Source organism: Manis pentadactyla, chromosome 3 (assembly GCF_030020395.1).
Source record: "Manis pentadactyla isolate mManPen7 chromosome 3, mManPen7.hap1, whole genome shotgun sequence".
Classification (NCBI taxonomy): Eukaryota; Metazoa; Chordata; class Mammalia; order Pholidota; family Manidae; genus Manis; species Manis pentadactyla.
Window position 1 is genome coordinate 119,597,642 of NC_080021.1, and position 27,991 is coordinate 119,625,632.

A 27,991-nucleotide genomic window follows, 5' to 3' on the forward strand; every position below is an offset into this window, starting at 1 on the left:
ATTTTTAAAGAAATATATTATTCTGGACATTTCAACAAAGGAGCAAAAATTAAGTTGAGACATATCTTTTCAGGACAAGCCACCAAAGTAAACTTAAAAATAAAAAGTAGAAATTTCAAACGTGCCTATTATAGAAATCCTATATGAATCCTCTACTCAGCCTCTTATCAAGAAAAACACCCTATTTTGATTTGAAATGTAACCATGTTGACAAACTATGAAAACTAGCAACTTTTTGTTAATGCTCATGATAAAACCATAACTCAAATTTAGTACTTAATCATTCCCTTTTCCTGAAATCAAATCATTCATTTCTTCCTACCTGAGTGTAAGACATAAGTATGGAAAGACAGAAATATGCTCAGTAAAATATCATTCATAAATAAGGTAGGACATTCTAGTACTATTACCCTAAGACATATTTCCTTCTTAAGACATTCTTTTTTCCCCAAAAAGTGTACAGAATGACAAACCTGACAAGGCACATGTCACAGAATTAAATGCCAAGTCCTCACACAGGCAAAAATCTATTAGAAGGGAATAGTACAGTATAATTATAGTACATTTCATTTTTAAACATTAAAACTAAGGCTCTTGGGTTTACATTATTCTGAGAGACAGTGTAATGAGCAATACTGAACATTGAATGGTTCTTCATGTGGCAATCTCTTTTTTATAATATGTTCTTTTGAGTAGAAATATTGTACCTTAAGGGACCCAAAATTTTATACATACATAAATCACAAGAAATTTCTCTAACAGTATACAATCATTTAGCTTTTTTCTCTCACCGATGATTCTGGAGGCTGATATTTCAAAAGATTTGAGAATCATCTTTTCCATCAATATTACACTTCTTAACATGCTCGCCAGGAACATAGTTTTGGAATCTAGCTCCAGGAATATGCTAGGGGTGAGGGGCAACTAAATTACCCCACAACATATTCCAACAGACTCTACTTAGATAATACCTTCTAATGATGCACCCAGTCTTTGGTACAGCATTACCATGATGCCTTCCAAGGGCGACTGCAGAAACTTCTGATCTGTGTTTTGATGGATAAATATTCTGCTCTCCTCAACAACTTAACCAACAACCACAAACTAAGATTTAAGCCAGTGGCACCTTGTAGAAGAGTGAGACGTGAGATACAGAATCACTGTTTACTAAACATTTATTCATTGGTACATTTACATAGAAGGTAATACCATGCATGACACTAGAGACAGATGAATTGGGGAACTTTTCCAAGTGATTTGACTCACAATAAAAAAAACATTAATGTTCCATTTTCCAATATTGAATTTCTAATAAGATGAAAATATTATAAACATACTTATTTTTAAAAACTCACCATAAATGTATAAACATAAGAACTACTGAGATGAAATTCTAAAATGGATACAACAGATTTGGGTTCTGCTTAAACAGCAACATTATTCAGGTTAAAACGTTGGAAAAAATGTAAGGTTTCGTGCTCCCAGATGTCAACTTCTGATGTGTTTTATGGAGTTAACAGGCTGGATAAACTAACTATATCTATTATTGTTATTGTTGTATGATTAGTTAAGACAGTCCAGCAATTAGTAAAATATTTGTAAGACTCTGAAAAGAAGAAATCCTATGCAGGCTCATTATAGATTTCTTCTTGATGACCATCCAGGATTACTCTTTTAAAATCCATGATAGTGGAAAGTCAACCAATACAGACATTTGGAGAAATCTTGCCTTTGGTCACAACTCTGGCTAACCCCACCATATGCTAAGGAAATGGATAACCCCACCATATGCTAAGCTGGAGAAATGTGGGACTCATGACTCAGAAAAATATACAACAAAATTTTGGATCAGAAACACAGAAATGTTGAAGCTTCGGACTTGTCACTTAATTTCTTAGGTCCATAATTGCCCAGAACAGAAGATAAGTCGCTTGGTATACATGACTTCCAAGGTAGTTTTCAAAGATTAACTTAGTTGATTTTCAGACTACAATGGTTTCCAGAATGTAACAGATTGAGGAGACCATCTACTGTCTTTTGCTTAAAGATGTAGATACTTACGAATTGATGTCATTAAGAAAAAATGTCATAAATGTCACTATCACTTATGGTGTGATCTCAGTATTCCCTAGGGAGAGCTATTTTTATAAACAGTAAATAACCAAAAATATAAAAAATGAGAACAAAAATCATCATGGGACCCTGGGGCTTCGTTCTTTTAACTATCATGTGGAAAAGGTGACTGATGACATCTGACATTGTTCCAACCCTACGTCTTTTCCTCTTTTGATCTATTTTTTAGAACCTTCTCTCCCAAGATGTGTTTCCACAGAATCAGTCAGAAAGTCTCAAAGCTCCTTTTGGTATAGAGTCCTACCCAAGGAATATTCTAGGTGAGAATTCACCTTGTTCCCATAAACTCATTTCTTAACATATCAGCTGGAATTTTTTTTAAAGTTCTGTTTGATTCATAGCAGATCATGAAATAAATACCACCACCTCCACTGTGTCCATGTAGGAGCAATTCTGAATGCAAAGAAGAGAACCACTGACTAAACAAGATCTGAGAACTGTCCACGTACCCAGACACTGTACAAACCAATAAACACTACTGCTATTGCTTTAGGTTGGCAGACATCCAAAGCTCTGTGTTGTATTTGGAACCCCAGTTTAACATCTTTGGCAGAATTTCTAACTTGAAGTGGCAACTGACTTAAACTCTATCTGTATCTTACTGCCAATGATACTGGCATGTAGACTGGTGATAACTGAGGAATCCTCAAATTCGCAAAACTCAGGGTAAATCCAATAAAGCATATACATTTCTCAGGGTAAAACTCTATAGGATCCCTAGTTTCCAGTACATGTAAAAAACTGTCTTAAGAAAATATCTCAGTCATTCAACATCAATCTGTCCTACTATCAAAGAGGGAAGAGTCTACCACCTCCCAGGCCAAGAGGGCAGCACAGTGCATCACAGAGCCCATAGCTGGGCGGAAAATCACCGCCCTGGGGAAGCACCTGGACTTCACAAGTCCTTTGCATGTCTAGCAGAGGAAGGGGAAAACTGTGTCAACTGTAATGCAAACCTAAGTGGACCAGAAAGCCAGAGCTAACAGAATCAGGGCTACTACACAGACTGTAAAAATGAAGGAATCCTCAACCCATTTAAACAGCATTTCAAAAGGTCTCTAGGTGAATTTAGGTGGTGGGGGGGGGGGTTCTTTGTATTTTAGTTTTAGTTTTTCGCCTTCCTCTGAAGCGTCAGGGATTGGAGGCAGGACGCAGGTTACAGGAACTGGTGGGCCAATGGTCTGATTCAGTATGGCAAGTCCTACGTTCCTATAATAAAGGGGAAATTACAGCGTATCACTTTGTATGCACACAGATCAGGGACACATGCACTCTCTTTCTCAAGGGGTCTGAATTTTCATCAATAAAAAGGATTTAACAAAGATAAAGTTTTACACCAAATCAAGAAAATTCAACAGCAGTGAAGAGAATGATCATTAATAAGCAAAGATGTGATAAACTACTTACAACACCCATCACCCAGCAGGCGTACAATAGCTTTAGCACCCTTCTACTTTCCCTTCCGCTAAGCAGGCAAAAACAAAAACGTTGAACAAGTACAACAGGAGCGCTATCAGGTCTAAGTTCGATACATAAAATAAGAAATTGGTATTTTAGCAATTTTTCCAAGTTAGAAAGCTAGAAGGATTAGAGGATGAACAAAGAAGATTCTACAAGTTATATTTATGTATTTTTCCCATCATGCCCAGGAGAAAGTTCTTGGAAGGCAGAGATTGGTTCTTACTCATCTTTGCATCTACAGCAAAAGTATATGTCTTGCCAATCACATGCTTTCCATAAACATCCACTGATGAATAAAACAAATTCTCTTTCCAGGAAGCTTCACAATGGAAACCTGAATTATATTCAATCTGCATTAAATGTACTCAAAATGGAGTTGAATTTAGGGCTTTACTTGATTTTAGAGCCATACAAAACCTACCAGCAGTAAGTGTTTTATGCGAGGTGTTATTTTAATCAAAATGGCTTCTAATGTTTTAAATTTGAAAACTCTCACAAGCTAATCCCAAGATGAGCAACTCGGTAAATCCCACCACTCCTGCGGCAAAGCAAGTCTTTATTCACTGGATCTGTTAGTAGAACGCTGAGCTGCTGCAGAGCAAGTGCTAATAACCTCATTACCCACCGGGGACCATGCAGACAGTATGGTGCTGAATCCAAACAAAGGATGCAAAAAATGTTTCAGGATTTTAGAAAGAAGGCTTTGAGACAGTAAAGATGCAATTAGAATCTGGTAGCATCCGATTAAGTACAAACCAAATAAATGTGAATATTTCATATACATATATGTGTGTGTGTGTGTTGTATGTTGTTTATATATACACATTTTTCCCCCTTTCCTTCCACACAGCACTACTGTGAATGGTATGTAATTTTTTAATCCTTCTTTCCATAGCCACTAAATCTTGATTTTTTTTCAAAACATGGTTCACTCATCATCTCAAACAAGCTAGGAGTATCTTGGTCACTGTGAAAATGTTTCCTTGTGATCCCCCCCCCTTTTTTCTTTCTTTCCTCTCTACATGTTACAGGATCAAAAAACTCACTTAACCAAATCAATATATTGATTTACTCTCTTCCCATTAACACTTACTGAAGGATTATAATGAACTTGCTCTTTCTCCTCTTGAAATACAGGCCTCCTTTACATGAATATTACATTAATGCCCCCTCCGTGAGCCAGGGCAAGCATAAAAATAAGATGTGATAAGCAGAGTTTACCTGACTCACCCATTATCCTACTGAGGGCAGTATTTCTTGTGGGTGATTCGTCAAGCCCTTCAATCCCACTGTAAAGGGAATGGGAGATTCTTCGTTCTCGATCATCCAACACTGTTTCAATGGGCAGCTCAGGTCCAGAGGGGCTCCCAGGTGACTTCAGCTAGGGAGAAAGGGGGACGAGGGAAAATCAGTACTAGAGGCTCATTAGCAGCATGGGGGAATTATAACAACTTGCCCAAGGCCTGTATCCAACTGGGTACCAATGAACTGCAACTTTTCACTCTGTACCAAAATAATTTGTGATGACAGCTCTGCCTAACGACCAACTTTCTGTGTCACTTTATACTGTGCCTCCCATGAAGATCTGTCAGATTTCAAACAGTGGAGGAAAAATATGTATATCAAAAGCTTTTTTTTCCCTAAAAAATAAAAATAAAAAATTTATTTTGTTGCTTATTTTTTCAATTTGACTATTAGTGTCTGTGGAAGTCAATTTAAGTTATGGTTTAATTCAAAATTCTTTATGAGATGTTGCTCTGCACAAGGTATGCTATATCAGAATGGAAGCTAGAAATTTGCTATACTTTTTACCCCGGTAGTATGTAAATACATTTAACAATTAGCATACCTTTGAGTGTGTGTATTACCATCTATTCTACATGACCTAAAGGCAACTTGTGAGCTCAGGCATCTTGAACAATACATGGAGCCTAAATTTCTTCTCCTAGAAATTTGGAAAAATCATCCTATTCTCTCATAATCTCAAATACAAGACAGCAACTCAGAGAAGTAACTTAACAGCATACAAATGATAGAGAGGTCAGGACTCAATATTCTAAAGAAGCAGGCAAAGATGTGTGTGTCACAAACATAGAGAGTCTACTCAATAAGCAAAGAATGTAAGTCAATTTCTATCACTATGAATTAAAATAGTATGTAGCTTTCTTTAAACAGCTGTGCCTTGTAAGTCATATTCATAATGAAAATAATATGGGTAAGGAACCCATGATCATAAGGCCTTGAAAAAAATCTGCTTCAAGGAGAACAAAGCATACTTAACTACAATCTTCCAAATGTGAGTTCTGCAGTTAACCCCAGGGACTAATACCTTACGACGCTTCATACTGGCTGGCAGCCAGAAGGGAGTGTGTCTGGGGCTGTAAGAGGGTATGAGGCATGACACAGCCAAGGGGTAGCGAAGACTGCACATTCCAAATGGATGAGACCACAACTGTAGCGATTCCTTCATCTGAACAAACTATTATTTCTGTTTGAAGCTATCATCTGTTTAATAAAAAGGAGATATTTAATGAAGTTCTGGATTGCAGACTTATCTCTCCCAGTTTGATAAGCACTGGGGAGATTTAATGCATCGAAGGGTCAACACAATTACAATTGGAGGCACGTCAAACTGCAGGAGAATAATAAACTTGTGGTGCTAGTGAATTAGACTCAATAAGGTTTAAATTGTGAAATGAGGATTTGTTTTATTAGTTCCTTTTTTAAATTGCACATTACAACTGACAGCTTTACTGAAAAGTAAATTAAATATTCAAGGTCTCTGATGTAAAAAAATAAAAGAACATTTTCTGAAAGAATACAATGCCTAAGTACCAAGGTACTCTGGGAAGATATGAACAAAACAAATAAAACAAACACCCTATATCTTTCAGAACAAGCATGTTTGCATATTTTAAATGAGACATTCATTCAAGAGATTTGCTATGCAAGTCTCTACACACAAAATCTGCTTGCTATGCAATAACTTTTTTTATCATAAGACAACCACATATCTTCAAAGTTTCCTTAACAAATACATTTCATTAAACTATATTAACTCTGTCATTTTCTAGACGAAAAAAATATTTAGAAAGTTCCTTCAAGAGAAATCCCTAAATATCCTAAGAGGCTATTTTAGAATTTTGTAAAGTCAAATAAAAATTCCATTTAAAAAATACCACACATAAGCTTTGTAGATAAAAACAGTATGATGCCTGTTGAGGAAGAACCTCATCCTTGGACCTTTTCATGGGAAAGAGTCTATAACCTCCCCTACCTCCCTAACCATGCCTAATTTGCATCTGAAAAGATAGATTTAAATGAAGACATCAATAGCCTACTACATAAATATTTAACAAAAGACACAATGCCTTTTAATTTCTTTAAAAAAACTGTTTGGTGTACACAGTTTTGTTTTAAATCTTCTGATGATTTTTTTCTCGCAAGAAAACGAGATGAAGAGAAATGTGTCAGAGTGGCACTATGGCAGGTCAGAGGAGGAGACAGAGCCATTGGCCCTGTAAGAGCTGTCAGTCTCCTTGCATCAAAACCTAGGCTTAACTAGAAGAAGAGACTAAACTAAGACAGCTGCAGTTTTCATTTTGTTGTTTGCCATTTAAAGTGCAAAAATGTTCCTCAATCCCACTTAACTCAGGCCCCAGTAGGGGTAGTTAGGTCAGACCCCCTCAGCTCTATCCCCAGGAAAATAGGAGAGCCTTTCCATCCATTAGAGAAAAAGTAGCTCCAGGTTGTAGCAATATAACTCACACTGGGCAGCAGCATAAAGTGGTAGAGTCTTTTTCTAAAGTAATGTGGGAATGTATAGAGCAGGTCACAAAATATCTTACACTCTTTGACCAGGCCCCTTATTTCACTCTGTGGTCACTCTCCTCATGAAGTTAAATAAGCTAAGCGAACAAGAAAGATTCATGTGAATCCGTATTAATCTTAACTTTATTTACAAAAGAAAACAATTGGGAATTGTCTTGATATCTAAAAACAAACTAAGTACAGTACACTTTTTAAAAGATATCCAAATGATCCTATATTGCTTTTATAATCAGAAAATACAAGAATAAAGGCTTTTGTCCAATGAGTATGCTTTTCATTATATACTTCTCCTACTCTTCTTAAGAAATGTTAAAATCTTGGTTTCTTCTAAAAAAACTAATACAATTTCTGTGGGGTTTAATAAAATCTCATGTTGTTTTAAATATGCATTAGTGGGTTGAATGATGTCTGTCACATCAAGAATATGTATCCCACCATCTTGACTATAAACATGGAAAAGCTGGCAGATATGACCCTAATCCCCTTCAGCAAAATTAAAAGTGGGTCTTAGTAACTGGCATGATCTTACTCGGTATTTCAGTCTTTATGGGCTTATTCTATTTTATTCCTAATGCTTAGCACACAGCAGGCATTAGGTAAATAATTCGATGAATAAATTCATTTCTAAGAGAATGATTCAGATTTCCTTTAAAATGGTTTTGAGATCTTGTGCATACCAGGCCACGTGGAAGGAGGCCTTTAAAGCTGAGGGCACAGAACAGTGTTGCAATCAAAACAAATTTGGTCTAAATTATAATCATACATTGTGAAAAGTCCTCACATCCAAAGGACAGGTAAGTAAAAACAGGGAATAAAAAGACAGCATCTTTGAAGCTTTAGAAGAGTGGCCGCAAAATGAGAGCCCTATCCCAGGTCCAGCTTTCACACAGGACCACATTTAATTTTCTCCCTATCCCCATGTGAGCAACAGGGAGGGTCAGAGAAGGGAATTGAGCTGCTGAGTCATTCTGTCCATACGTGGTGGACCCAGAACGTCACTGACTGTGTCTGCTCAAGCCTATCTTTATTGTACATGACTTCTCAGCACAACCAGAAGATAAATTACCTGAACAACACCATCACTGTCAATTAGACCCTCTCACATGCAGACGAGGAATGGACACCCTGCTTCTAAATGATTCTGCCACAGCCTTGGCCTTGCAGTCACTCAGCAAATCATCTGACCTCTCCACATTTATTTCTTAATACATAAAATGAAGAGAATCATAAATGATACCTTAGCCCCTTTCCTACTCTAATACAGCTTTCTAATTCTAAGAGGATTAAATCTAGAAAAAGAACTCATTTTAAAGTAGTTCTTCATGACTAAATCCTTCAGGCTGGGGTCTAAGACAAAGACTCCCCTGGTCATATTTTATGTTGGTAGTAAGACAGGCTTTCTGTGAAATCATATCTAACACAGATACAAATAAAGTGACAGGAAGCTATGTTAAATTACAGTTGTTTCTATAAATATTTATTTTCTCAGAACATTTAAAATCAGCGTAATTCTTACGCACAGCTTATTTTCAATATTCAAGGAAGTATGTCAGCTCTTACTCCCATTTCCCTCCATTCTCTTTCAAAGTCCTCAACAAATGCATGGGTGACCATACCCATGTCTCTGTCTCTTGCTTAATCTATCCTTCCCGATGGAAAAGAGTATGAGGACTTAAGGAGTTTTCCTCCAGAAAAGCTAAGTCATCCTTCAGGAGTGCAAAACTAGGGAAAGCCATTTCTCTCTCCTCTCTCTCTCTCTTTTTTTTAAAGAAACAATTATTGCTTATAAAATGCTTTTAAATACACTTAAGTCAGCGCATTACATCTAAGGAAAGCAAAGGAAATCCAGAATCACTGCCAAAATGTTAATTTTCTCACCTTGTCTGATGGGTTTGTTTTTTTTTAGAATTTCATTCACTAGAAGTAACTAAGTTATTGTTTTCTTCTAAAAATGCCAGACTCCCAGGATTATTTTCTGGGTCATTCATTGTTGAGCTATCAGCCCTGGGTTGGACACCAGCGACAGAGACAGGGACATGACAGACGGACGAAGTCCCAGGCAGCTCAGCATTGACACGGTGCTGTGGGAAGGAACACTGTGGAGAGAGACAGCTAAGATCTAAAGGCTGTCTTTGCTATGAACGGACTTGCATGGAAAAGCCCGAGGTGAGGGCAACCACCACGTATCTACAGAACCGCAGCTGCTGCGGCGACCCCATGGGGCAGGCTGGATGGGCACAGGCACCAAGTCTGCACATCCTAGTGGCCCATGTGATGGACACTGGAACCTATCCAGAAGGGGACAGAAAACTCTAGAAGGGATTTCAGCGGGAAGGGACATGTCAGTTTGTTTTGTAGCAAATGCCGCCTTACTGCAGCACAGAGAATGGACTGAGAGAGAAAGCCTGAGCACAGAAAAATCCCCCAGGGAGGCTCAGTACGGAGCCTGGGGAGGTAATGGGGCCCTGGATTCAGGCTGTGGCAGACGGGATGGAGAACACTAGTTTGAGAAGAGAGAGGTTCTGGAGGCAGAGGCTACAGAGATGGTAATGGCGTGGGAGAAGTCAAGAGTGATCCTAGATCTCTGGCTTCTATAATGACAGGAATGACTATTCCATTTGTGCAGGGACTGGAGTACAGGATGGGGTGGATGAAGTACCCAAGGAGGGACTGGCTTTGAAGCAAAGAGCTTAAGTTCTTACCTGTAGAAGAAAACAATAACTTAAATACCTGTGAATCAGGTGCCTAAGGGACACACCACTGCAAATCTCCATGGGCAGCTGGACAGAAGGATCTGGAACTGGAATAGAGTTCTGAGCAGGCAACAGGGTGAGGCAGTCATAACCAGAGAATGACTCTCCCAGGAAGCACATGCAGAATAAGACAACGCAGCCCAGGAGAAGCTTTGAGAATCACTAACAGTGACAGAGCAGGTAGAAAACAGGAATCTTAGAAGAGACAGAAGAGCCAGTGTAAAGTAGGAGAAAAACAGAGATTAATTAAGAAAGGATTCAAGAAGGAGGTGTCATTCAAAGATTCCTAAAGGTCAAGCAAAAGCAACAGAGAAATATCTTCCAGAGAATGTCTCCTATGTGCTGTATGGAGATAAATGCTAGTGAAATGCAGGGGGAGATGATATCCACTGTGAAGACCTGACAATTTTTAAAGAAAAAATACTCAGATCACATAGGGCGAGGAAAGGGGTGGCAAGTCCAAAAAGATGTTCACTTGCAAATTCTCATCTTCTCTAGTTTGATATTAAGTATGCAGAACATTGATTTAAAGATGAGTTAGTAAAATACAGTTTTGTGATGTTGTCAGATGGGACAACATGCTGACTGGTAGACTCAGAAGGAGATTATTTTGGCTTGAGGTTCATTCATGACAAGGCACCCTTTGCTATGCCAATATTTATTGTAACATAATTTACACATACTCTCCCGGTAACTCAGGGACATGTTTTTTTCAAAGGTAATATATAATCTAAGTACAACAGCAGCAAAATCATGTCTTATGCCTTATGGGAAGTTGAATTGAGCTCTTCTGTCTTCATAAAATTCTTTAGTTACACTCTGTCAGTACAAAAGGTTTCACACTAGCAATCCAAAGAAAGCACAACACTCGTGTTAAAATTTTTTTTTTAATAGAATTGTTTCATAAGCTTACTCTCTCCTAAGAAATAATAACAACCAGTAATGTGGGAAAATGATACCATAAGGAATATTGAATATTAAAGTCTATTACTGTCTATTGCAGCTGTTCCCTTACTTAAATCATTTTCATTCACATAAATTCATGTGCAGAAGTGAGTAAGACACAGAGGTGTTTCAGTGGGATTCCAATTTCATGTGTTTTACAGGGCAACAGGGAATAAAATCAGTGCTTTTATCAAAACATTTTCAGGCTGGTACAGGCTTTCTCTTTTACTGTTGGGGAACAACAGAGAATCATCTGAATCAGACAAAAGCATGTATGAATTCAGGATGTTGATCTTCTGTATATTTATGTTTTAAGCCCCATTATAACAGTCTGTGCTTCTCTCTGAAGGAAAACTTAGAGAAGTTGTTGCAAATTTTAGTTTGCTTTTAAAGAGACTAAGACTATGATATCTTGTCCAGTAGAAGAGAAGTTATATGAGAGAAGGACCCCATCTGTTTTGATTCATGGCTGTATACTCAGGATCTAACACATTTCTGAACATAGTGGACACTCAATAAACATCCATCCAATGAATACTACCCTGTGGAATCTGAAATTACTCAGCTCTAGAAAAAGACCTAGTAAACTCACTGTGAAGAATTTTTCATGTAGCACTTTGCAGGACTTACAGTAAAAAGATCAGTTAATATATATTGACTTTGTATCCTGCAATGTCACTGAATTCATTTATTAGTTCTGTTTTTTGGTGGAATCCTTAGGGTTTTTCTATGTACGGTACAACACCATCTGCTAATAGTTTTAGTTCTTTCTTACTAATTTTCATGCCTTTTGTTTCTTTTTCTTGCCTGATTTGTGCATATCTGAATTGGAATATTACTCAGCCATGAAAAAGGAATAAACCCTGCCATTTGTGACAACATAGATGGAACTAGAGGGTATGAGGCTAAGTGAAATAAGCCAGGCAGAGAAAAACAAATACCATATGATTTCATTTACATGTGAAATCTCAAAACAAAACAAATAAAACTGAAATGGACTACAGACAGAGAAGAGGTTGGTGGTTGCCATGAGGGAGGGGTCAGGGTAGGGAGCTGGGTTAAACAGGTCAAGGGAATAAAGTGGCACAGACTTCCAATTACAAAATAAGTTAGTCACAGGGATGAACATACCACACAGGGAATACAGTCAATAACATGGTGATAACTTTATATGTTGATGTAGTAAATATACTTATGGTGAGCATTTAATAATCTAAATAACTGTCAAACCTCTATGTTGCACATCTGAAACCAATATAATATTATATATCAATTATATTCCCATAAAAAAAAAGATCAGTTAATGATTTGGCAACTAATAAAACTATTATTCGATAAAATCAATCCAGTAGTCTGCTCTGAAGGATTAGCATTTATATTTATCTTATGAGAATGGATTTTCTTACATTCCCCTGTTTTCCACTCTGAGATTTTTAGCTAAGGTTACACTGTTCTCTTGTTGTGGAAATTAATTTGTTAATTACTGTTAACTTATTCTCCATTTGGAAAATAAAAACAGTATAGAAATAAGTCAATGGTCAATAACCTTTCAAAAATTGGTCACCTGTACACTGACTACCCATTGAGTTCATTTCATTACAAAATATGATTGTATTCTAGGATCACATGAGTGATCATCACAAAAAAGGCTTGATTTATATACTAAACACAGATTTTAAAATTAAGAAAAACACTGAAACAGTTTAGATACAATTTCCAGTTTGCATGATTTGCTAATCATCTTCTCTTAGCTGACTTAGAAATGTGAGAGGTTGAGCATCAACAAAATCCAGAACAACAAACTTCACATTTTAAACAAGCTCTGCTCTATAAATTGTCAGGTCTTGCCTACTGCCTATTTCTTGTAGATGGCACATAATGTATGTAGATGGCACAGATCTATGAAACATGGTTTTTTTTTTAAGTTCTAATACTAACCATCAAATCTATATGTTGTTCCTTGTAAATTTTCTAATGCCCCACTATACAAGAAAGTACATTTCTACTTAGTATTTTTTACTATTTGGGAAAACACATGGTCACCCCCTTCAGGAAAGGCTACCCTTTCTCCTCACTCCTAATTCTGGAATGGGCATAGACTTAGAAGCCACCACAGCAATAGAAGCAAAACATGTCATGGGAAAAAGCAGGCCCTCAAGGGGAAAGCCTTCAACCCTACAGTGAAGGAGAAAGGGGAGACAGAGATGAGAGGGGAGCTGACACTCTTGGCAGTGTCACAGGGCAAACAGCCTCTTCCCTGCGGGACTCAGCAAGAGGCGTCCCATTTTAGAAAATCAAGTGACGAAGCAGCTGTTGTTTCACTGTGTCTCCCCAGAGGCACAACACTGCCGACTAGGAGAGACACTGCAGGCTCTGAGCAGGAGGGTGGCCATATTTTCAAGAGAGCCCAGCCAAAGGTGCCTTTCAGATCCCAGTGTCACCTATGGAGTTGGCAACAGAAATGGTAATGCACACTTAGGAATATTTTGATTGCATAATTAAGGGAACAAATCCAAATCCACTGACAACACCAAAGACTCTAACAAGCAGGGGTAATTTATAATCTTTTGAGGTAACATCCCAGGACCTGCCATTCTTTGCCCAAAGTTTGGGCAGAAACTTAAGCTTATTACAATTTCAAACACTAGGGCCTTTGTGTTTTTAGTTTCCTTTTTTACCTCACTGCACTTGCTTATTCGTCTGGCGACAATGAGCTGGGTCATCCCTCGCCTGTTCCCTTCTGTGGACATGGACCTTCGGAGGGTCTCCATGGCATCCTGATTTGTCTTTCCCAGCAGAGACTCTCCGTTCACTGCTATCAGCTGATCATTAACCCGAAGCCTTCCATCCTGGAAGAAAACAGGTAAAAAATAAGTGCTATTAAATCATCTGTTACAAAAGAAGATGCCTTTCCTTTAGTTAAAAAAAATAAAAATAAAAACAAAGCCAAAAAAAACCAAACCCTTAATCCTAATGGATTATGCTCAACTGAACACTAGCACAGTAATGTCTGAGCAGCCACCGCAGCCTGGGTCTGTTTCAATCATTCATACATTTGTAAATCAAGCCATTATCATAATTTGTTTACCAAAATAGCACACCAATTCAAAGGACACAAAGTGATTACTTTCTTGCTTCCAGAGACACCCACAGAGGATATTTACCACCCAAGACACAAAAAGCTCAAGATTTTTAGACAACTGCAGAGAGGTGCCCCCTTAACCAGTCAGTAAATTTTCTCTAGATGGGAAATAGGGTAAGTGACCCATAGGCAGGGGAGGGGAGGGAAAAGATGAACCTTTATTGTATGGCAACTCTGTACCAGAATCTAAGATAAGTCTTTCATCTTAAGATGAATCTTCAAAGATAATCTTCATCTAACTAGAATAACTATGGGTTGTAGTTGAAGCAATAGATTCCATCCCAAAATGAGAAATCACTGAAAATTCTAGTTGTTTGATCATGGATGAGGTATTATGAAGAAAACAGGAAACATGTGTTAAGTGTTGCAGGGTCTCAGATATGCCACCCCAAATACACCACTTTGGCACAAGGAAAATTTTGAGCTGAAGGCAACTGAAAAATGGCAAACATAGAAGGTGCCCTCTGTCCTCCCCCATCTGGCTAAATGCAAGACACAAAGTTCCCTTTGCAAAGGCGTCTCCTCTCCTCTCCCAAGCCAGGACGGGGAGAGCAGCCCTCATCATCCCGGTCAGAGGTCGCACTAAGATCAATCTCCAAAAGCAGACCTTATAAAATAAACCTTACCTACAATTACTTTCCCCCATACATTTACCATCCCACAATTTACCCCCCTAAAAAGCTTGAGTCCCTTTTCCTTTGTCAATTACTACTCCATAATTTATCATCCTTTGCTAAAATGGTACCTAAGCTTCAGAGTTCAAAGGCTTCTTTGGGTTTTTACCCCTTTTCTATTGCGCTCCCATACATGTAAAATTTTAAATATTAACATCAGTTAAAATTGTGAACTTTTTCTCTTGTTAATCTGTCTGAGAGTTTAATTCACAGGCTGCAGAAAGATAATCTAAAAGGTTGGAGGAAAGTTTTACCCCATCTAGTGTACATGTTTCCAAAATATGAACTGGATTATAATTTAACATTTTTGTCAATGGTCATAAGCCTGATAAAGTTGACATCTGCTTACTTTAGATGCTGCTCCTCCATTAATAATGGACTTGACAAAGATTCCTAAATCCGCATGGTTCTCTTTTGATCGGTTCCCTTTGACACTGACGCCAAGACCAGCTGATCCTGAATCGTTAAGTGGAACTTCAAACGTCAGAAATTCCCTGGTGCCATCAGGTGTGAGAACAATATCCTCATCATCTGCTTTCTAATAGGGAACAAAATTGCATAGTGCATTATATTCCAATGTTTCTTTCTCACAGTTATTTTTAAAGAGTGCTAATGAGCAGTTCTCTAATCATTACAGGTGTGGTCCTTCCACGAAGTTCCACAGTAAGATCCATGATACAGTGCATCTGCACCTCTCCAGATGATTCCTAGAACCAGCTGCTAATATTTTTATGTGGCACTTATTTCAATATTAAAACAAATTCAAACCAGATTCTGAGAAAGTAGGGGGAAAATGTAGCTAAGGGACTAATACACACATGCAGACTCCTAGAGTTTGGGATCTTTTTTCTTTCTTCAGATTATGTATTCCAATTCTAACCCGTGAGAGAAAAAACAGTAATAGCAGGAATTCAAACAAATAAGTGTAACTCATTTGTCCCTTTTCTTTGTCACTAGGAATTTTCATTAATAGTTTAATGTTCTATTAATAGTTTAATGTTCACTAATGGTGTATCACTTTATTCACACACAATAACAAAACCTGATGATAAAAAGTTAGCAGAAAAAGTATTCATTTTCAGACAGCCACAAGAGAGCTTTAATCTCTACCTGTGAGACAAAGTGGCAGTAAACAACGTTCAGGAAGATTTTTCCACAATAAAGTACCATACATAATATAGCTGGTGAATATCATTCAAGCGATATTGCTTAATTAGTTGTATATGCAAGCTTTGATTTCATAATTTGAGGCACCAAGTGCATAAGAAGACTGTATCAGAACACAACGCATTTATGATACACAAACTCTTGCCCATCTCCCTTAAAACAGTGAGGAAAAATGAAATCTGGAGGTGTGAACTGATGAAATACAGTGAGATGACACATTCTGGTGCTAAAAAATGTTGCATGTCAGAAGACGAAACAGTCTGCCTTCTGACTTCTCCGGTAATCCTGCCCACTGCTCATCTTAAATACGTAAGGCCAGAATTCTTCTTAAAAGTTAGTATTTCCAACCACATAATGTAGAGAAGCACAAGATCTTTGAATCACAGCTAAAGCCTTAACTGGTCCTACAACCTCCTACTCCTGTTTTGGAATAATCCCCCAGAACCCACCTAGTCATTCAAGCTGGAACGATCAAATTATAACTGAAAAATAGTTGAGCATTTAGTGGTATGTAATTAGGCCGGAATATAATGCATCCTGTAAATATTGCACCTTTAAAGAAGTTTCAATAACACATGAAAAATAGGCTATTATAAGAATGCAATGGCAAGGTGAGTAGACCTCAACATTTTTTTTGTATCCAAATTTAAAAAATTTCTAATAACAAAGTTAATAGAATTATGATAAAATACCTTTAAAAAGAAATTTGGAGATTTAACATTTTAATATGAAATAATTTTTAGAGGTGAAGCATTTATTAGAGACTGTTTTGTTTAATTATCATAATATAGGAGTATGCTATTTTTAAATCTCCAAATCCACAATAATGTGATTTATAAGGTATGTTTCTAATTTACTAATATTCAGTGCTGTCGCTCTCACATTATGGTAAGGCACTCGTTGTGTCATCTCCAAGGACAGCCTCATAGTTATCAGAAGACTGATGTGAAAACATGTTTCAAAAAAACCCACTAATATGTTAAACAGAGAAAAGCATACAAAATAAGAGCAACTTGAAAAGATATAGAGCAACATCTATGTTAACTATATTTCAGTATCAAAGTCAAAATAAAGTCAAAGCCTGCTCATTATAAAAACTTTTCTTAAAATATTCCTAGAGAATTATAGCTCAAATAAAATCAATGAACTGGGGAGAAATTAACATCAAATATTCATATTGAAATATTGATATATTTATTATGCAAAAACATCTTTATAAACTTGTTTCACTCTACAAACTTTTAATTCTTATCCATAGGTTCAAAACTGTTAACAATTACTAAATAATGACTTGTGTGAATGAATATGGCTACCTCAATATAAAATCTGTTCTAAAAACATAATGCATAAGTAAAATGTGATGTTTGAAATAAAAATATCATCAAAACACACCACAATCCTCTTCTGTTTTAAATTCAGAAGTAATTGAAAAATAAAACTTATTTTGTGAATCATAATCAGCATTTAAATCCTGAAAAAGTTGCATTTGAAAAGACATGGAAACAAAAGACCTTTGCCAGGCATATTTAGGTCTGATCATTCAGTACATTTATTTGCCTCAAATCTGGAAGGCTCTTAATTGTCACTTACTGATTTGGATCTTCAGCTTGGCTTTCTAATGTTTACTGATTCTGACATTTCCATAATGTTTACTAAGGTTTAAAATCTTTTTTTTCCTTCTTGAAAAATCAAGATAAGGAGCTGACTGAATATATGAAGAAAAATTTTAATCAAGTTGGAATCATTTCCTGACATGCCCTACTCTGAACCTGTCTTAAAGGAGATGATATTCTCCACAGGAAAGTTTCATTTATTATGAAAACTGCAGGATGAGAATAATATTCTTTTTCAGCTTTCTTATCAAGTCTTAAGTCATTATCATCATTAAAAACATTTAAGTGAGAGATTATACTTTCCCTTTGATATTTCATTATTAATCCATTTGGCTCTTGACATAAGACTGAAATAAACACCAGCTTTTAGAACTCAATTCTCTGGCAGCAAAATGTTGAAAAACTTTGCTCTTAAAAAGCCATTTTAAGTGCTGCATTATAGAGAACTGTTACAAAGTCGTCTTAGTATGGGGTGGAAGAGAACTCTTCATTCTGATATAAAAAGTTAATTTTCTATCACCTTGATTGTTGCCATACAGATTCTGTACCTTTTATCTGTTTGAGTCAAATTCCTTCAACAAGAAACGCAGTAAGTTTTTATTTGCTCCTCAAGCCATTTGTACATAACCATGTCACTCAAGCACATGTCTTGTCCCATCAATGCAACCTGCCACTTTTTCTTTTACCGTTACTCCACTGGCTTTTTTGCCTTTTAATGCCCAGAAAAATAGGGCTTTTTGCTAAGCATCCAGAAGCAGGGAACCTGCTGAATGGGGAACATAAAAGTTATTTACTTTCCCACCATTCTCAGCACGGCAGAAAAGATACACACTTCTATCTGCAGAGAGACAGAAAATAGCCACATGCACCCAGCAAGAGGGGCCAGATTTCCTTCTAACCAGACAACAGTTCCGATGGCTGTGAGAGTACAACTGGCCCACATGACATGCGGTGTTTGCAGTTAATCTGCAAAATGGGTAGCTGTATGAGACAGGAAATACAAGTTCGTTGCAGTAAGTGGCAGAAAAATAATCAGAGTCATCTCTGAGCCTCAATATATGAAAATTTTCCTAAGAGTTCACAAAATATTGTGATGAGAAATAGGATATGTTTACATATCATACAAGACCTTAAAATTATAGATGTGAGCCCAATAGCTGATTTGGGGCCCTGCAAACAAGTACATATTTTACCACTTGTGAAATAAGCAATAAATAAATGTTTAATATTGTCTAATGTTTGTTTTCATACAATGCCTGCCTTTGATTCTTGCTACATTGGTCTTCCGCCCCAGTTCCTGACACAGAGTTCCTAAAACCCCTGGAATTTCTGGGTGTTAGGAGCATCTTTTGTTCTAATGAGGTCACTTCCTGGGGGCTTCTGAATAGGGTCTGGTCACCAGAAACACCAAGCCATAATTACAAGCTTGGACCTTTCAGCACCCCCCCCATTCCCCTGAGAGGGGAGACTGGCTACAAATGAAGCTAATAACTGATCATGCCTATGTGAAGAAGACTGCATAAAAATCCCAATAGTATGAGTTTTAGAGAGCTTGTGAAACACATTCACAAGTCAGGAGGATGGCACACCCCAACTCCACAGGGATAGGGAGTCTGGGACCTTCCAGAGACACTGCCCTCTTCATCTGATAGTCATTTGTGTCCTCTAACACATCCTTTGTAATAAGCCAGGAATAGTAAGTAAACTGTTTTCTTGGGTTCTATGAGCGGCTCTAGCAAATTATCAAAGCCAAGTAAAGGGTGGTGGGAACCTCAGACAGAAGTTGTAGGTAACCTGGGACCCACCACGTGGAACTGGCATCTGAAGAAGGGAGCAGTCTTATGGGGCTGAGCCCTTACCTGGCGGGTCTGCACTCCTTCCAGGCAGCCAGTGCCCCAGGGTCTCAAGTATGAATATAAAAGTAACAGCAGAGAAGTTTTTTCCTGCTCACTGTTCCATGTAATTTATTGATTTCTCTCTCACTCCCTCTCCATAGAGTTAATATCTTTATTGCACAAATCCTGATAAGTTATTAACAAAAAAGATGAACAATCCCACCACAGATGTGAATGCTCCCTCCATCACAGAGAGATGAGTGGACTCAAAATAACTACGACAGTCATCTACTTGCAACAAAAGACATGCCAACAACAAAAGTTCAATTTACTATAAAAAAATGATTAAGGGCAAGGGACACAAAAGCAAAAATGGACAAGTGGGACTATATCAAGCTGAAAAGCTTCTGTACAGCAAAGGACACCATCAATAGAACAAAAAGGGACCCTACAGTATGGGAGAATATATTCATAAATGACAGATCCGATAAAGGGTTGACATCCAAAATACATAAAGAGCTCACGCACCTCAACAAACAAAAAGCAAATAATCCAATTAAAAAATGGGCAGAGGAGCTGAACAGACAGTTCTCCAAAGAAGAAATTCAGATGGCCAACAGACACATGAAAAGATGCCCCACATCGCTTGTCATCAGATAAATGCAAATTAAAACCACAATGAGATATCATCTCACACCAGTAAGGATCGCTACCTTCCAAAAGACAAACAACACATGCTGGCAAGGTTGTGGAGAAAGGGGAACCCTCCTACACTGCTGGTGGGAATGTGAATTAGTTCAACCATTGTGGAAAGCAGTATGGAGGTTCCTCAAAAAGCTCAAAATAGACATACCATTTGATCCAGGAATTCTACTTCTAGGAATTTACCCTAAGAATGCAGCAGCCCAGTTTGAAAAAGACAGATGCACCCCTATGTTTATCGCTGCACTATTTACAATAGCCAAGAAACGGAAGCAACCTAAATGTCCATCAGTAGATGAATGGATAAAGAAGATGTGGTACATACACACAATGGAATATTATTCAGCCATAAGAAGAAAACAAATCCTACCATTTGCAACAACATGGATGGAGCTAGAGGGAGGGTATTATGCTCAGTGAAATAAGCCAGGTGGAGAAAGACAAGTATCAAATGATTTCACTCATATGTGCAGTATAAGAATAAAGAAAAACTGAAGGAACAAAACAGCAGCAGAATCACAGAACCCAGGAATGGACTAACAGTTACCAAAGGGAAAGGGACTGGGGAGGATGGGTGGGAAGGGAGGGATAAGAGAGGGGAAAAAGAAAGTGGGAGTTATGATTAGCATGTATAATTAGCATGTGGGGGGGCATGGGGAGGGCTGTGCAACACAGTGAAGACAAGTAGTGATTCTACAGCATCTTACTAGGCTGACGGACAGTGACTGTAATGGGGTGTTTGTGGGAGACTTGGTGAAGGAGGGATCCTAGTAAACATAATGTTCTTCATGTAATTGTAGATAAATGATAACAAAATAAAAAAATAAAAAATAAAAATAAATAATTAAATAAAAAGATTAAATGATATCCAAAAATTCAGAAGGTGTGGGGAAATGGAAATTTTATTGTACTGCTGTCAAAAATACAGAAAGGTATGATATTTATGGAAGCCATATTGACAGGCTTAGCAAAAGCCTCTACATTTTGCTTATTGCTTGATCCAGATATATTACCTTTAGTAATATATCCACAAACCTAACTGTAGTCATGAGCAAGATTTAACTGTTAGGATGTTCACTGCTTTAATTGTAACAGCTAAAAACTGGAAACCACCTATATGTATGACATTAAGTAGGCTAAGATATACTTATACAATGGAATATCATTCAGCTATTATAGTTTCAAAGAAAATTACATTTGGTGAAACAGAAAAATAATGTATGACTAAGAAATTGTGTTTTAACCTGTAGGCTTTCAGAACTTCCACTATTTCACCCATTGTAAGCCTTGAGAAGCTATTTAAAAAAATTGTTTAATGTCTGTCTTCTCATATCAATGAAAGCTTCGTAAGGAAGGGATGTATCAATCTTTCCTTCTGGTTGGAACATGAGATTTATTAGGACATGATATATGCCTGGGACATGACATGTATCAGCCATGTAGGTACAGAAGAAAAATCAAGAAAAAATACACATCAAAATGACTGGCACTGGAGTCACCTAATTGCAGGTGATTTTAACTGTCTTCTGTACCTGTACAGTGTCCAAGAGGGCAGGAGGAGGTGGTTTTAAATGGGCATGGACTGGTGCTGGGGAGGAAGGCTGCCTAGGGATGAATACCTCATGGCTCATAGGAAACAACTGTGTCATGGTGGCAGACCAAAATATATTCTCACACCTACCAGAAGTTCTTATAGAAGTTAAAGGGCACTTATTCACCATACAGAGATCAAATAATATGGAGTTACCAAAACAGTAACAGTCCTTTATGTTTGTAGTTCAGAGGAGGATTTTTTAAATAGAGAAATTATCTTGGTTTGTTTGGGGGTTTTTTTCGCATAAAAGAATAACCCTTCATTCATAGTCCAGAGTTTCTTTAAGTTATACATTCTAATTTATCCCATATGTGAGATGAATGTTTATGGAGTGTTATTTGTGCTGATACTTTAAGGTTAGTTATTTTTATTAGCAAAGTTAAATGTCACATCTGGCCTCTCATGCTCTATTCTAATTCAAATAGTGGATGTAAATAAGTAAAATTCAAAGACTTTTAAAAACTTTTGCTTGATAATACAAATACTGAGCATAAATGTTTCACAGTTATTAATCTGTAACAGTAAGCCAGAAAAATCCAATCCAATCAAAGGAACATCCCACAAACCCAAACTGAGGAATATTCTCAAAGTAATTTACTATTTAAAAGTAATAAACAAAACATAAACTGAAGAAAGTATCCAGATTAAGGGAGACTAAAGAGCTACAACAACTAAATGCCATGCATCGTCCTGAACTGGAAACTGAACCAGAATTTGATTCTCATATACTTATTCATGCATGCATTTTGCATGCAGTAAAGGAGATAAACCTCAACAACAGGGAATAACACATGGTTAAAATTTTGTTAATTTCCGGTTACATAGGAAAATGTCCTTGTTCTTAGGATATACACACAGAAATATTGACAGATGGGGGAACTAAGTCTACAATTTATTCTTAATTCAGAAAAAAAATATATATATATAATGGGAAGGAAAGGAGGAAAAAGTGGAGAGAGGGAGATGGAAGACAATTTAAATGTGGTAAAACAGTAACAACTGGGGAATGTAGGTAAAGGGCATCCTGGAATTCTTTGTACTGTTCTTTAAAGTCTTCTGAAAGTCTTATATTTCATAATGAAAACTGTAATTAATGTAGAATTTAAAGAACTTTAAAACCTCTTGCTTGATAGTACAAATACTGAGCATTAAATGTTTCACAGTATTGTATGTATCACATAAAATGTAATAACCATTGTAATTAAATGCAGAAGTTTTGGTATAGCTGAAAGTTTTTATTTTTTAAAATAGACATTACTACCAACACACTCTTTAAAATAATCTAAAAATAGCAAAAAAAGATAAATCAATTTTAAAGATTTTAAAGATTTTTATCAGTATCTACAAGAGGAGGACAATTAAAAAAAGAACAGATATATTTCCCGAGGGAAAAGGCACCAAACCTTAAGAAATTCTTATCTTACTACAGTAATATTAAGCAATTGCAAATGAATTCCTTAAAAATTGGTACAGGGATTAACTATACAAAAGTACTAATAAAAAAAGTAATACTATTTTTGTTAGGTCATGAAAAGACTCTTCTATCCCAACTTTGGAATAAAATTAAGATAAGTCTGAATCACTTGAGTTTAAACTTGTTTCATTGAATTAAAAATATAAAATAAGTTTAAGCATTTAAAGCACTAGATATAGCATACATTTTATAAAATCCTTTGTGACAATAGGAACATTTGATGCTCCAAGCCAAACTGTTAGTTAACATATAATTAATGTGTGACAATATAAATCTTAAACTCAAGCTAGAAAGTTTTATACACTTTCATCTGTTATCCAGAATATCAAAATTAATTTACATTATATTCATAAAGTGTTTGATGATGAGTTTATCACAAATAATTTCTTAAATATTTTCAGTGAAGATGTAAGACTTACAATTCACTCTTCCATTAGGCTTCCTATTTGCTTTGTTTGACTGGACTTTTTTTTTTCCAGCTTTACTGAGACATAATTGACATGTAACATTGTGTAAGTTTAAAATGTACATATTGATTTGATATAACTTACATAGCGAAAGATGAATGTCACCATAGCATCAGTGAGTACCTCCATCACGTCATATAATTACCATTTGTTTCATGGTAAAAATATTTAAGATCTACCCTCCTAGCAACCTTCAAGTATATGACACAGAATTATTAATTGTAATCAGCATGCTGTATATTAGATTCCTAGAACTTACTCATCTTATACTGGAAGCTTATGCTTTTTGATTGACGAACATCTCTCTCTCCCCCATCCCTTGGAAACCATCATTCTACCTCTGTTTCTGAGTTTGACTTTTTTAGGTTCCACATATAGGTGGTATCACATACTTTTTGTCTTTCTCTGACTTATTTCACTTAGTGTAATGCCCTCGAGGTCCATTCACATTGTTGCAAATGGCAAGATGTCCTTCTTTCTGATGGCTGGAAACATTCATTTGCTAAGATTGTGTGTGTGTGTGTGTGTGTGTGTGTGTCTGTATGTGTGTATAATCACATTTTCTTTATCCATTGATCCATTGATGGACACTTAGGTTGTTGACATGTCTTTGCTACTGTGAATAATGCTGCAGTGAACATGGGGTAGCAGACAGGTCTTTGACACAGTGTTTTTGTTTCCTTCCAATATTCACCCAGAAGTGGGATTGCTGCATCAACTGAGATCTATGTTCGATTTCATGAGGAATCTTCCTACTGTTTTCCATAGTGGCTGCACCAATTTATATACCCAGCAATAATGCACTAGGTTCCCTTTTTCCCATATCCTCACCAACACTCATTATCTCTTGTTTTTTTGGTAATAGTCATTCTAACAGATATGAAGGGATATCTTACAGTTTTGATTTGCATTTCTCTGATTAGTTATGTTGAACATCTTTTCATGTATCTGTTGGCCATCTGTATGTTTTCTCAATGTCTATTCAGTTCTTCTGCCCATTTTTAAATTAGATTATTTTATTTCTATTGAGATGGATAAGTTCTTTATATATTATGGATATAAACTTCTTCTCAGGTATGATTTGCAAGTATGTTCTCCTATTCCATAGGCTGCCTTTTCATTTTGCTGATGGTGTCCTTTGATGTGCAGAAACTTTTTAGTTTGATGTAGTCCCAGTTGCTTATTTTTGCTTCTGTTGGCAAATCCAAAAACAACATTTCCAGGACCAATGTCAAGGGGTTTAAACTCTAGGAGTTTTATGGTTTGTCCAGTCTTACATTCAAATTTTTAATCCACTTTCAGTTGATTTTTATGTAAATGATGATCTAATTACATTCTTTTGTGAGTGGCTATCAAGTTTTTCCAATACCACCTACTGAAGAGAGATCCTTTCCCCATTGTATATTCTTGGCCCCTTTGTCATAAATTAATTGACCGTGTATGTGTGGGCTTTTTTCTGGGCTTAATTCTGTTCCATTCATCTGTGTTTGTTTTTATTCCAGTACATACTCTTTTGATTAATAAAGCACTGTAATGCATTTTGAAATCAGGAGGCATGATTCCTCCAACTTTGTTGTTCTTTGTTAAGATTGCTTTGGCTCTTAGGGGTCTTTTGTGGTTCCATGTGAATTTTAGGATAGTTTTCTCAATTTCTGTGAAAAATGCATTGGAATTTTTATAGAGACTGCAATGAATCTGTAGATCACTTTGTAGTTTAAACATAACATAACATCCTTTGCCACTATTTTGAAATGCCACCTTTAACATGACACACACATACATACGGATATTTTAATAATATTAATTCTTCAAATGCATAAGTACAAAATATCTATTTATTTGTGCCATCTTCAACTCCTTTCATCAATGTCTTATAGTTTTTACTGTCTTCTTTTCTTCAGCAATGTTTTGTAGTTTTCAGAGTACAAGTCTTTCACTCCTTGGTTAAATTTATTCCAAAGTATTTTACTCTTTTTGATGTGATTGCAAAGGGAGTTGTAATCTTAACTTGTTCGACTGTTTCCTCATTTGGGGTCAATATAGTAGCATTTACTTGATCTACTACAACCATTAGTTAAATGAACCTACCAATGACCAGGCTTATGTCCTAGCTCATTAAATTTCTAAGTCAAATTATAACCTTCTGAAGTTAGCCTATCAAAATGCCTCCTGATCTTCTTCTGGGAGGTTCTCAAAAGACTCCCCAGTGTATCCTTGTACTTCCTTATGAGAAGAACCTACTAACTCTTTTTGGAATGCATTTTGAATTCATGACATTTCAGCACGTATTATACCTCATCTCTGTGGTTTGGTATCATCTCTAAACTATGTTATTTATAAAGCTCTACTTTTATCCAATAGCCCTGAACTTGATTAACATCTATTATATTCTTACATGGAACTTACCTGAGAGTTTCTGGGGGCTTACTAATAAGCAAGTTTGTTTAGATCCATTTGGAACCCAAGGAAGAAACTGGCACTTTGCTAAGCTAAGGCCAGAGAGCCAGCAGGTAATCCACTGCCTCACTGTGATGTTAATTTTATGTATCAACTTAGAAGATGTTTTGGATGAGATTAATATTTAAGTTGGTAAACTTTGAATAAAACCATCACTCACCATAAAGTGGGGGGATCCAATCAGTTAAAGGCCTGAACAGAGCAGAAAGACAGGTTTCCCTGCACAAGGGGAAGTCTCCAGTAGACTGACTTTGGACTTCATCATTTACACCATTAACTCTCCTGGGTCTCTGCTTGCAGGCCTTTGGACTAGCACTGCCCCTCAGCTCTCCTGGGTCTTGAGCCTACTGGCCCACAGATTAGTACTTAATCTCCATGATCATGTGAGCCAAGTCATCATATTAAATTGGAGATATACATAAATATCTCTGATAGGCTCTGTTTCTCTGAAGAACCCTGATTAACACACCCATGTACTGTCTTGGCCAACCTGGACATCCACATCAGAGTGTCCAATATTGTGAAGTTAACTTTTCAAAGGCAAAGGAGTTTGTGTTCAGGACATGAAGCAAGTGACCTGCTGTGGTTACATAATTCAGCTCTTGTCCTATTTTGAATAGGTGACCTAAAACTAGAGATTCTAATTTCTCACTCTCATTATTTAATACAATAGTTAGAAGATATACAGGAAACTGACATCTCAGAAATTCAGAAAGTCTACTAGTCACTGACACCACTTATTTACCTTAATGGCGTATTTTTAATTTCTCAAACTACATCAGTTATGGGTCGTTGTGATAATCAAGCAACCAACAACTTCATTGAGCATTAGGACATACGGTCTCAAGGTACTTACAATTAAATGAAAGTTTAACATCAGAGACTTTCAAGACTTGAATGTAATGACTTTCTATCAAAGGTACAAAGAGATGAAAAGAACCTAGAAGGCAATTTAACATGAATCCTTTAACAACCCCAAATGGTACTGCATACATAGCAAGTGCAGGAAGAGGCACAGGGTGAGGGGACACTTAAAAAAAAAAAAACAAAAGAAACCAAAAAGAGACCATATGGAACAAAAAACAAAACAAAACAAAAAAAAAAACCTGTGCTTTTGACTTAGCTTGGAAAACTCTCACCAGAAAAAATTTCCATTTGTAATCAGAGATCAGGCACACACCCATGATAGACACATATGCTAATTCTTTGTCAAAGGGCCTGAATCGTCATTTACTCTGGCATGCTCATGAACACACAAAGCTTCTGGGTGAGGAGTGGATTGGAATGGACCTTGGAACTCTCAGTGGAATACCACATTTAAAGCCAGTGCTGCCTCTTCCCCTTCATGATCGAAAAGTTCAAAGCTAATCATCAATTTCCTCACTGAGACTGACTAAATGTTTTGAAAGAACATGCCTATCTTTACTGCTTATAGCATCACTTTCCATTGCAGATTGTCTTAGGCATTAACAGATGTAGTTTACATGTAAAGTAAATTTTCCATCACAGATTGTCTTAGGCATTCACAGATGTAGTTTATGTGTTTTCCACACAGTTCTATGATACTAAGATTCTAACAAAAGAATGGTTCTTCACCCAAGGATCACATTGCAAAGTAGGTTCCCCATTCAGCATTTATCCTTTAACTACTTCATGGTATGGCTACTGCTATAGAAAAGATTTTCATACATATATAAGCAAATCTATACATATGTTATCTAATGACATTTTGGCTTTGTCATG

General features: G+C 36.7%; 1 protein-coding gene across 27 annotated transcripts in view; it reads right to left on the reverse strand.

The window, feature by feature from the left end:
- The window catches only part of PARD3 (par-3 family cell polarity regulator), an 815,317-nt gene that overhangs the window by 232,052 nt on the left and 555,274 nt on the right, over positions 1 to 27,991 (reverse strand). For 15 of the 27 annotated variants that reach the window (XM_057498381.1, XM_057498380.1, XM_057498374.1 and 12 more), the window contains 3 exons: positions 15,289 to 15,477; positions 13,802 to 13,972; positions 4,816 to 4,975 (listed from right to left, as the gene is read on the reverse strand). In XM_057498381.1, coding sequence (XP_057354364.1) covers positions 4,816 to 4,975; positions 13,802 to 13,972; positions 15,289 to 15,477 — 520 coding nt within the window. The remainder of the gene's footprint in view (positions 1 to 4,815; positions 4,976 to 13,801; positions 13,973 to 15,288; positions 15,478 to 27,991) is intronic. The other 12 variants (XM_057498383.1, XM_057498384.1, XM_057498382.1 and 9 more) reach the window with 1 other exon arrangement.